This window comes from Spodoptera frugiperda, chromosome 3 (assembly GCF_023101765.2).
Source record: "Spodoptera frugiperda isolate SF20-4 chromosome 3, AGI-APGP_CSIRO_Sfru_2.0, whole genome shotgun sequence".
Classification (NCBI taxonomy): Eukaryota; Metazoa; Arthropoda; class Insecta; order Lepidoptera; family Noctuidae; genus Spodoptera; species Spodoptera frugiperda.
In genome coordinates, this window is record NC_064214.1 from 9288645 (window position 1) to 9301293 (window position 12649).

The window sequence follows — 12649 nt, forward strand, 5'->3', positions numbered from 1 at the left end:
AGCGACCTGCATCCAGCGGCTCCGTGCGAACTTGATCTGATGTCTGTCTGTAGGTCTTACGCTCTATATGGCCTCCAAACTATATTTTAGTATAGTTAGTTATAAACAGTAACAAACAAACCTACTTTCGTATTTATAATATTAGTTGGGTTGACTTCTTCGTCTTCTTTTCTGAATAACAATTCGATTGAGATTAACACAAAGTTACTGTTATAAAGTCTGCATTATTGGAGCACTAATAACTATCCTGAGTTACTGAATGTGCATAATGCAGTTCGCTCCTAATTTACTCGTAGCTACTGTTCATTACAAAGGATATTTGGGGAATAATGCATAGTTTGGTCATTTCCACTAATAGTGACATTAGTTCCATGTATATGAGGTTCGTATAAAACCAGTTTTAATGTCCTTGTAATTGGGACACAAATTCATTAAAATACTGTTTTAGACACTTTTGTATAGTCTCATTATCATCATGAAATCCATTTTAAACTTTATCATTAACAAACACACAGCTCAATTTACAATTTAAAACTATAAATCCCAAACGAGAGCTAGAATCAACAAACCACAAAAAGACTAGAGACCCTTAAATCCGTGGCTGGTAAAAAAATACATTGCAAAAGTTGGACGACGCGGCGGCGACGACGACTCCAAACTTTTCTATATTCTGGGGTTTTTCAAAACCTGGGAGTAGGGGAGAGACCATTATTTTAGGCTTTGCTGACCATTTTGCCGTGTTACCCACTGAGATTTATAAAAAAGGTCGTGAAACCACCGCCGAATATTTTACAAGCCTGGATTTTGTGGTATTGGCTTTTAGTCTGCCTAGTATTGTGGGGGGCGGGAGACCTACTATTTTATTCCTATTGAAGTTAAGCTTATAAGAATATGATAGCAATGTATTTATGTTAGTATCATTATCGTAAACATATATCTATATATGTATGTATTTAAGATTTCCACGCAATTATACTTAACCTATGATAATATTATCACACTCGGTGTTTGATAACCGCAACTTGCAATTGCTTGATTCTGTTTAAAAGAATGATCATTAATAAAATAATCTAATGAAAAAGAGTCCCACTTCAAACTAGTAGAGTTTTTCTCAGTATTTACATGAGTAAACCGTTATTTTTTATTGAACCGCTTTCCTATTCAATAATAAAACTAGCTGAAAGTTTATTTGTTTGGATGTTTGTCCGTCAATCACACTGAAACTACGTATTTTGATGAACTTTGGTTTACACACAGGCCAGGGTATGAACTGACTTGGGTGATAGGATACTTTTTATCCCACGGAAACGCGGGAAAAGAGCTTAGTAGAAGCTAGTCCTCCATAAATAAGTTTTAAAAACCATCAAATACCTTCAAGTATGCCAGGAAATTGAAAAGATCAATTATAAACTTTGTCTAATCATCTTTAGATGTTATATTCGTGTGACTGATGTGATGTATCACACATTATCATCAAAGGAATATTTTAATAAGGCTACCGATCTAGTGCAAAGTCGATTTTAACGATTCTGTCATCGTTTTGATTTCATATACGACATCGTTATTTTACTTGTGTTGTGTGGTGCAAGAGACAAGTTTTTGTCGGAACGAAACTATAGCTAGAAAAGAGAAACAATGTTGGTTAACAAGTTGGAAAAACCAGTTTGATATAAAATTATCGAGGTTTCCGAAACGCTCGCGCATGGAAAAAGCTATCAGATCACCAAAGTCGCATTCTGATCCAGAGCTGCAGACTACCTGCTGGGTTTACGGGGATCCGGTTCGAAGGGCACGAGTTGGAACGGGATGGTCTTTAGTCAGTAAGAGTCTGACACTCTCTCTCGCCTCTCCTAACGCGGGAGAAGTCATTAGATGACATTTCTCCCTCCAAAAAAGGTACATAGAACATTAATATTCTAAGAAATATCACCAAATTATGTTAGATGTATCTTATTTATTTATTATTATTTTAACATGGTTTAATACCAATTACATTAACATAATATGCAAAATATAGAATTACAAAATTGGAAAAAGAAGAAAAATTATCTTATAACTTGTACCAAACATATCAATAGCAAATATTTTATAAGACTCCATTTTAATATATAAAGTATCTTGTCGATGTCTAACGTATTTATTAAATGTCAGTCAATAGAAGGATTATTTTGTGAACAACATTCTGCTGTATATAACTATGTATATAAGCATATTGTGAAGTTTATAAGTCCCTTCATAGTGGGAGATTAAAATTAGGGAACGATATTTTGTGTTCCACTTTTAGAAGAAAGATTTTACTAAGAATTCTTGTAGTACAAGCGGAATGAAAACTAAAATTTTATTGTATTGTTAGTGTAGCATGGATTTCTGCAAAGTAACGCCTGATTCTATTCTATATAAGAATGATTTCGTCATCTATTGTTTGACAAATCTTTATAGAATTGATTAAAGGCAGTTTGTAGAATTTAGAAAATCTAAAAATGGGTTTTAAGCATTTATAGGTAAGTAGTTATGTATAGCCGGCAATACACTCCGGTGTTTCGAATGTCTATGGGCAGCGGCCATTGCTTACCATCAGGTGATACGTCTGGTCGTTAACAGCTTATTCCATTAAAAAAATGCTACCTGAAATGGCTATATTATTGTGTGTATCTCAAGTATATAAGAATAATAAATAAATAAATTTGTCTAATGCACAGAATGTAGTAAGCTACAATTTAAAATAAATTTAGCTGGTAGAAAAGCTTTTAAAGAAATCATATTCTTTAAATTGTACAGAATGAATGAAAATGAAAAGAAGAAATGTGGTATATTCTTCTTCTTTTTAAAAGTGCAATTTGTTGAAGGAAATCTTGCAAAATGTTTTGCAGTTTCGATATATTACTTTAATGGGAGGTTGAAATCAATGAACTTTTACTTTGAAAGAGAAATGAATAAAAGAAAAACAGTTTCTTTACACAAAGAGACGTAAATGTATGAAATGTAAAATTTATGATTTTCTGAAAATTTTACTATTTTAAAGAAAGAAAGAAAAACAATTTATTTGCACCATTACAAGATATTGCAGACAAAATCAAGAAAATATTTAAAAAAATATGATGAAAACGGTGCAAAAAGTCCAGTACTTAGCTAAAATGTCGTAGCCCAAGCATGACTACTGACTGGCTGAGGTACGGCGCTGATTTTCAGCACTAGTCAGTTGTTACATAAAACGTTAACGGTGTCATTATCCTCAACCAAAACTTAACAATTCTGCCTTTTGAAACACAACCTCTCAACCAATCCAATACAAATAAGGATGATAATAAGCTACCACGATGCTTAATAACGCGGGAGAATAATGATTTAAGTTTTTAAACTGACATGTTCACTAACACTAGAATTGAAACTTAAAACGGGATATTTATCGAAATATCGGAAACTCATAAATAATGAAAAACATGGTAAATATCCCGTTTTAAGTTTCAATTCTAGAATAATGATTTGTTAAATAAAAGTGTTAAAGTTTTTTGACGAAACACCCACGTCCACGTACTACCTCTAAAGCAAGTCATTACACCCACTCCATGTATAGTGAAAATGCAAATCCTCTTAAACCCTGTACTATTCAATACTACCCGTTGACACCACATAACTTATTCTCCGAACGAATTGAACCAAGCTACTTGGTTGGAAATCTAAAACTGATACGGAATTTTCCCTTTGTAAGTTTAAAAGTTAGCAGATGGCAGAAGTAGATAGATATAATGCCCGAAGTTAGGATAAGGTGGGTCCTTTGGGAGTTCAGCGATATGTAGACTTGATTCCTTGTATTTATACAAGGAGTTGGTGGTGTATTTTAAGGGGTGGTAATGTTTTTTGTCTTTGGTAGGGGAGTGATTAACAACTTAGCGTTAAGATTTTTATAAAGGTAAGTAGAGATAAAGGGTGCTTTTTCACCAGTGATGTGCTACGTTGTATACTACGTTATTTTGGTTTCCAATAATCATATTTTTACTGATACACATAACTTAGAACTGGTAGAAATGGAGTCAGCTAAGTTATGTTTTTTTTATGGAGGGTCACTGAGTACTCGAGTGAACGAACTCACAAGTGATCTTCCCCACACTAGGAACAGAATCCGATGTCACATTCAGCAATCACAACTGTTATACCAACTAGTATTCAGCCCTTTCCCGAAAACCAAATGCTTTTCCTAATTACTCTCACAACTATTACTATATACAACAATTTTCCAAAAACCAAACAATTTCCTAACAGTCACTTAAAAACATAAAGCTTATAGCATTTTGATTCTAAACACTCCATTCATATCTGATAGCGTCTATCGTTAACTTCTTAGATAATCATGAATATTTTAAACTTTTACGACTTCTTTATAATTGGATTCCAGTCCCCAGGCCCAAGGACAAACAGTTTTACTGTCTTTGGTCCGATCGTGGAATCGTGAAGGCAATATTTACGTTTCATTTTTATTTTTTATTTCCATTTGTAATGTTTAGGTTTTATAGTGTAATGTATTAAGTTTTGCTGATGAGGTGATGGGTAGGTACTTAAGCAGAGGTATACATGTATCTTGTAATAATATCCACCTTTCTTCTGTTACTTATGATATTTTTTATGGTATAAGCCGGTAAATGAGCAGATAGATCACCTGATGGTAAGCAATCGCCGCCGCCCATGGACATCCGAAACACCAGAGGCGTTACAAGGCCGAGGCCCTGCTATCACTCGAGTCGAGCCGGCCCATACGTGCCAAAGCATGGCTCTCCTACACTTGCTTGTTCGATTTAAGTTCCATAGAGGGTGAGTCCATAAGCCTATACAGCACACAACTGTATATACGGTATTATTATTGAGAAGTTTTTGGAAAACCTTAAATATGCAACAATAAATATGTAAAATAAGACAATTACACCAATTGTCGTATTGTGTATCTAATGAATAAATGATAACAGAAGAAAATTAAGCTTTAGTTTTCCCTACATAATTACAATTATATAAAAGAGACGTTCAAACAAATAAACTCACTCCGCACAGATTTGGAAAATTCGATGTTCATTGTCTGACCTAATTACAATATTATTTATTCAATCCTCGTGACCATGAGGATACGAAATCGTTCGCTTATACCACAAACAGTTATACACCAATATTTGGACTAAACTTTCTACATTCTCGGAAATCACAAACTAATACAACACACACACACATACACAAACTCACTCACATAATAATTACTTTACCTGCTACCAGATGGCGCTCTCTGTACCGAAGCTCTTTATGCACTACGGAAAACGAACAAACGATTCTGTTTAGTCACAACTAAATAGACAAAAAGTTTAAGTTCTATATACATATCAGTGTGCTATGTAGTATATTATATGTATATTATGACAGAGCCGACGGTTCAGTCCGCTACGAGCCGTCGTAGCGTTGCTACGAGTCTACGGCGCTGCTACGCTCGAGTTACATAAACTTGGAACCATATCACAATGCCGGTAAATAGTAAATATGTGACAAAAACTTATGTTCTAAGCTTCCTTATATACGTATAATTTACAAAGGTAATCAGTGTTAATGGTTGTGTTAAAAACAGTGAAATAATCGTGATTATGTAGCGGTTTTCAGTTCCTTCCTTTCGATTTTGAAAACGGAAATAAGGTAAGGCGAATTATATTTTATCGTTTATGCGAGGATTTGGCCGTACCATTAAATCGGAGTGTGCTAAACATTTATTTTAATGGTTTACAATGTTCTACATTCGAATGTAATGTGTTTTCCTTTATATTTTATTTTACGCCTGTCTTTCTCGCTTCTAAATTCGAATTTGACGTTTTCCATGATGTGATTCGTTATTTTTTTTTCTTTTTGCTTGACAAGCATGAAGGTTTTAATATGTGTGGACTTTTTAGAGAATTTGTTGTATTTTTTCTTTTGAATAATATTTTGTTGACTGGTTCAATTATCGTTAATTGTATAACTGGTTGTATCGTGGTTGGTCTTATTGCTACTATCATTACATTTATATTTTATCTTCCTTTGTTATTATTATGTATATCTTTTATATACTGATAAAATATAACTATTCATTTATTTTGATGATTAAGAAGTATTTCTACATAATTTACTCTTTTACTACGACATGATGAAATAAACTTTATCAACATACTACATCATCATATATACGACAAGATCCTTTGACCACCGACTCAAATTACTGTAACCTCAAAAAGTGTCCTTGTTAGGATAGCCGGAAGGTTGTATTACGAATATCAATGTCAAGTTTAGCTGTACTCAATGGCCCTAATTTCGATATCGATGAGGGTTTCCTGAAGATATATCACATACTTTATTTATACGTATGATAGTAGAGTACATGTATGGGGAGATTGGTAATTGTCGATGTATTTAAAGAGATATGCTATAATTTTGTTGTTAGTCGTTCTATTATCTCTACCTACACTACTGGAAGATAAGACTGTGTATACATATCTAGGCATACTACAAATAGGAATTACATACATACATACATAACTTCACGCCTGTCTCTCGTGGAGGTAGGCAGAGACAATGGAACGCCAATTGCTATGAATCTTACAAACCTCTTTCGCTGCATTATCAGTCATCAGTCTTTTCATTCATACTCGTCGGTTAACGGTACTTTTGATTATATATTGCCAATCTGCTCGATATACGGTATCTATATATCCATCAAGTGCCATTTATGTCAGCCACATATACTTCTTTCGTAAATCTGTTTTCATCCATCCTTCCCACATGTAATCTTAAAATCTTTTTAACCAACACTGCATTTTCGAAATCGTTTTAATAATAACGTGATTATATACATGCAACGTTTAACATTTATTCATTATGCTGTTCCAAATATTTTAAAGGCTTTTGTAGCCACCCCTTCATGCGTGAATTGCACTACAAAGCATTTAATTGTGAAAAATTAATTAAATTCCCCTGTTCTCGATATGTGTATCTGTTTCATTCGTTTATTTTCAAAGGCAAATAATATATTAAATAAGAGGCTGAGAAAATACAAAGGCGATAAGTGTTTTTTGGAAAGGTTTTATTGAATTGTTTTTTTTTTAAAGGAGAGGTATTTAAACAGCAATAAAACTTGATACTGGAGCATGTTAAATACCATTGTCAATACTTCTGAAATGTAAATGCATTAAAGTAAAAATATCTCATTAAGATATCAAAGAAAATTGTACTTTATAACACGAGCAGAATGGACAGATAAATGTAACGTGTAACTTGCATGCTTTTCTATGAAGGTGACATAATCATTGTGTGATTAAAACCTCTTATTAATTTAATAAAGATAAAATAAAAACTTGCATGCCTTAGATACAAATAAACATACCTACACCAACAACCTTTTAGTGGCCACTGCTGACCAAAACCTCTTCTCATACGGAAAAGGTTGGCGATTATGGCGGTTATACGGGTTAGCGACTTCAAACTTATAACTACAAATTATAAGCCCAGGTTTCCTCATAATATGTATTTTCCTTCACCATTTGTCAGTGGTGTCTAAATAATCTTAGAAAGAACATATAACTTGGAAAAAGTCTTGCTGTTGGTAGGTTTCGAACCCTCATGCATGAGAAGCGGGCTTCTTAAGCCAAGACAGTATACGAGTATACACATATCTTACAGTGTGGTTAAATACAAGGCTATCCCCGTGGGTGTCGTAAAGGGCAGCAGGAAATTAGGTGGGTGCAGAATTTGTTAGTTTACTTACAATTTAGTACGTTCCACGTGAAGGGTGCGCTATTGTTTTCTTGCTAAAGGGCAAGCGTAGCCTTTGGTACGTATTATGTCTACGATGTATGTGGGGACTTTAAGGGATAAGGAAAATATTGGTCTGTATATGGATATGGTAATGTTTTATTTTCATTATCTTTTTTTATGGTATAAGCCGGTAAACGAGCAGACGGATCACCTGATGGTAAGCAATCGCCACCGCCCATGGGCACCCAAAACATCAGAGGCGTTACAAGTGCGTTGCTGGCCTTTTGGAGGTTAGGAATTTAAGGGTTGTTGGGGAATCGGCGATTGGGAAAATTGGGAAGGGGTGTAATTGGGCCTCAACCACACCTACACAACGCAACCGTTGTTTCATGATGGTTTTCTATGAGGCCAAGGTAAAACTCCCGTCGAGCCGACCCATTGCTGAAGCATGGGTTTTCCACACTTAAAATCTGCGACAAGACGTCCACTGTTGAATTTATTATATCACTTCCAGAGAAGCTGGTTACACGTTCATTTAGCAGCAATTATATCTCATCTTTATTATCAGAGTTAGTTTAATTACTATTTATTAATCGAAATGACAAGTGTAGTGCAGGATATCCAACCTAAAAGGTGGTCAGATGACCTAATAAAAGTCATAGGGAACCACTAGGGTCCAGGTCGCTTTCAGCCGACCGACCTATAAACCATTGAAGGAGAGTTTTTAAAAAGCAAGTAAGGAGCTGTGTAGTGGTTGGAAAAGAATAAAAAACTACCAAAATCTTAATAACAAAATCAAAATTGAACTCAATACTTTCGAAATCTGACAAAATAGGACTCCCAATTTAAATTAAGACGTAAACACCGTTAAAGTCCAGGTGTGTGAGAGAGACAGCAAGATATTCCATTATGACCCTACTCTTCTTTGAAGCCATTTTCAAAACATTAATTACTGACTCGTTTTACAGCCAATTTTCTTCGTGTTTTCACCATAATGGTTATTTTTTCTGATGTAAAATTATCACGGAAGTGAGTTAAAGCTAGCTAGATAATGTATGTGTTTTTTTAGCATAATGTATAATAATAGACTGTAGACATAAAATTAATGTAAAAATAAAATCATACCATATTACAGTAAAATTCATCCATTAGTCATCATCCAAAGCAATCGAAACGAGAGCGCGTTCGGCGCTCTGATTGGTTGGTTTATTTGAACTGGCCAATCAGAGCGCCGAACGCGCTCTCGTTTCGATTACTTTAAACATAAAGGAAACTCATACTAAGGGTACTATTTGTTTTCTCGTTCATTCGTTAGAGAAAATTTTGAAGCTATTACAAATGATTAAACAGGATATATTTATAGTTAGAATATAGGTCATAAGACTCAGTGCTAATTCAATCTCTTCAGGTATTCATTTCACTGTTCTCAACTTAAGTAAGGTTTTAAATGAAAATAAGTAAGATTCTTAAGTAAAAATAGTTCTTTAATATTCTTGGAAAATAGGAAACCAATCTTCTCTCGGCTAAGTGTCTCAGTGTATTTTAGTTGCTCTATCAGAATGGCCTGAATGATCGCGAGATTCTGTTTATTTTAGGTACAGTGTCGGTTTTATTTAAAAATATTTTGTTTGAGATAATACAAGAGTTAAGGTTCAGATAATATTGTATGTAACAGTCATTTTGGATAGTTCTTAACAATTTTTGTGTCTTGTTAACACAAATTACTTATACATGATTGACACTGATTTAGTTAATAAAACAGTTAAACAAATAATGTAAATAAATTGCTGTTTTATGACTAAATTTTATTTTAATGTCCGTCTTGTAGATTATTTTAAAACTTTAGGCACGTGTATTTTTTTCTTGCGGATACAGAAACAAATACTTTCGAAGATATGTATATCGATTTGACAATATCGCGTGACGTCACTTCTAGGTACATTTTATACGTAGAGATGACGAATTTGCTCCCACTTCACACTTCGATTCTTTTTTATCTAAGTATGTATTGTTAACTTATAAGACAAAATAAAAAAAAATACGTATCTAATATTCTTTCATACTCTATCATCATCCCTTTCTTCATAAAATTGGTTCCTATTTACATTCTGTTATATAAATAAGTACTTCTTTCCATACCCCTCTGACATGTTCTCAATCGTAAAAGATGTTTCTGGCTCAGTGCCCAAGTTTGGCATCCATATGTCAGACATGGCAATACACATGAGTTGAAGACTTTTTTCTTTGCGGCCATGGGAAAGTATTCACTTTTGAGTATCTCCTTCAGTGACCAGTACCTTTTCCATGCATTAGCTACTCTTCTTTCGATTTCTATGGTTGTTTGGTCTCTGAATGCAATTACTTGTCCTAGGTATGTATAGGTTCTCACATATTCAATATTTCTGTCATCCACTGTTATAGTTATTTCCTCTCTGTTTGTCATTACCTTTGTTTTAGACCCATTCATAGTGAGACCCGCTGTTCTGCTTGCCTCTGACAATTGTTGCAGCATATGTTGGAGCGTAGTAGCGTTGTCAGCAGTTAGGACTAGGTCGTCTGCGAATCTCAAGTGATTGAGTTTTTTGCCGTCTATGTTTATACCCACATTTTCCCACTCTAGACCCCTAAATACACTTTCTAAAATTGCAGAGAATAGTTTTGGCGATAGCGGGTCTCCCTGCCTGACTCCTTTAGCTATTCGGAATTCTTCACCAGTTGTTTCTAATTTTATTTGTGCAGTGCTTGTCTCATATATGCTTTTTATAATACGTATGTATTTTTTTGGAACTCCTTGTTCGACCAAAGCCTTCCAAAGCGAGTTGTGGTATATTGAGTCAAAGGCTTTACTATAGTCTACGAACGCTATATATAAAGCTTTACCGTACTCTGCACTTTTTTCAATTAATTGTTTTAAGACATGCATGTGATCAATCGTGGAGAACCCAGCTCTAAATCCTGCTTGCTCCATTGGTTGCTGCTGGTCGAATAGCCCTGTAAGTCTGTTTAGGATCAGTTTAGCGAACACTTTGTAAAGGTTTGACATTAGACTTATGGGTCTATAATTTTCAATGTTGTCCCTATCTCCTTTCTTGTGTAGTAGTACGATTGTGCTCTTGGCCCACTGCGAGGGAATTAACTCTGTTCTTAGGATGGTGTTATACATGTCTTTGAGTTTCTTTAGTTTATCAGGTGCTGTTATTACTAGTTTTAATATCTCGTTTGTTATCTTATCTGGCCCTGGTGCTTTATCGGTTTTTTGACTCTGTATCGCTTTTTCTATTTCTGATTGTATGAAATCTGGTATATCTTCTATATCCTCGTCTTCGATATTTGTAACTGCTTCCTTGGTGTTGGGTTCTGCTGCATAGAGTGTTTTGTAGAAATCGGTGGCTATTTGGATGATGTTTCCTCTTTTTGTCTCTTGTTTTCCATTTTTATTTCTTATGTTTGGTATCCAGTTTTTTGACTCTACTAGTTCGTTCAAGGCTTTTTTGACTCCACCCGTCTTTTTTATATGGTAGTTGATTGTATTTATTCTTTTTTTAGTTCTGTCTTTCTTAATGCTGTTGCTTATTTTTTTGCTTATTTCTGAGATGGCTTTTAGGTTATGTTTGTCTTTTTTCAATTTTAAAAGCGACCTTCTCTCTTCTATTAGGGTTTTGGTTTCATTTTCCGTATAATTTTTCTTAGGTTTCGTTAATATATTTTGTGATGATCCAAATATTTCATTGATTTCTTTTTCATAATAGTTATCTATCTTACTTTTTATCTCTAATTGCTGCTTTAAGTTGTTAGTTGGTATGTTGTATTTACTTCTACTTTTTTTCTGTTCTGTCCATTTTAGTACTGCTCTAACCATTCTATGGTTGGTGTTAAAATTAAATTGGCTAAGGATGTTTACGTTCTGGATAAGCTTTCTGTTGTTAGTTGCTATATAATCTATTTCATTTTTGTATGAACCATCTGGAGAATGCCATGTCCATTTTTTCTTTGTGTTTATCCTAAAGAAGCTATTCATAAATGCTAGATTGTTTTCAAAGGCCATGTTGATCATCCTCTCTCCATTTTTGCTTCTTCGGCCAAAACCGAAATTGCCAATTACATTTTCTTCCCCAGTTTGCTGCATACCTATTCTGCCATTAAAATCTCCTATCACCATAACGTTTTTGTGTGTTTCTTGTAGGACTGATGACAGTTGGTCGTAGAAGATGTCTTTGGTAGATTCGTTATGTTGTTCTGTGGGAGCATAAATTTGAACAATTGACCATTTGTGTTTGTACGCTGGCAGGTGCATATTAAGTACAGCTATTCTTTCTGATATACCCTTAAACTCCTCAATGTTTTTTTCAAGATATTTTTTAACCATGAAACCAACTCCATATAATCCTTTTGTTTCGCCTTTATAATATAAAATATATTCTTTATGGTCTTCAATGTTTTCTCCTAACCTTCTAACTTCGCTCAAACCTAGTATATCCCACTTAATATTTGAGAGTGCTAATTCCAATTCTGTTAATCTTTCTTGAGTTCTCAACGTAACGCAGTTTAGAGTGGCGATAAACAGCTTTCTTTTTTCATTTGTTTTTATATGTGTTTTTAAGCTGGCGCCATAGTTAATTTCTTGTATTTTAGCTGGAAGGGATTGGTCGCAGTCCCCCACGGGGACCAGCCGGCTTGGGGGAGGTTTAATGATTTTAGTTTTCGCTTTAGGTCTTTTTTCTTTATTTGTCCTGGTCTTCCGGTAACCGATGTGTGTTAATGGCTAATCTTTATTTAGTTTATTTAATTCTGATGTTGAATGGGCTCTGCTTCTGTACATTCTTTCGAAGGCATTCACTTTATTAATTTTTGGGCGACTATCATTGTTATTTTCCTTTGGAGACATAGATTGTTCTCT

General features: G+C 34.3%; 2 protein-coding genes across 2 annotated transcripts in view; one reads left to right on the forward strand and one right to left on the reverse strand.

Annotated features, from left to right (window-relative positions):
• The first annotated feature begins 5400 nt into the window (after positions 1-5400).
• Positions 5401-12649, forward strand: part of LOC118274322 (neurotrimin) — a 137706-nt gene continuing 130457 nt past the window's right edge. The window contains exon 1 of the mRNA XM_050705066.1: positions 5401-5664. The gene's annotated coding sequence lies outside the window, so the exon portion shown is untranslated. The remainder of the gene's footprint in view (positions 5665-12649) is intronic.
• On the reverse strand, positions 6288-12046 carry LOC118263799 (LINE-1 retrotransposable element ORF2 protein). The gene is made up of 2 exons (XM_050707584.1): positions 10199-12046; positions 6288-6332 (listed from the first exon to the last, which is right to left on the reverse strand). Exons 1-2 carry the CDS (start codon positions 12044-12046, stop codon positions 6288-6290), a joined length of 1893 nt encoding a protein of 630 aa, XP_050563541.1.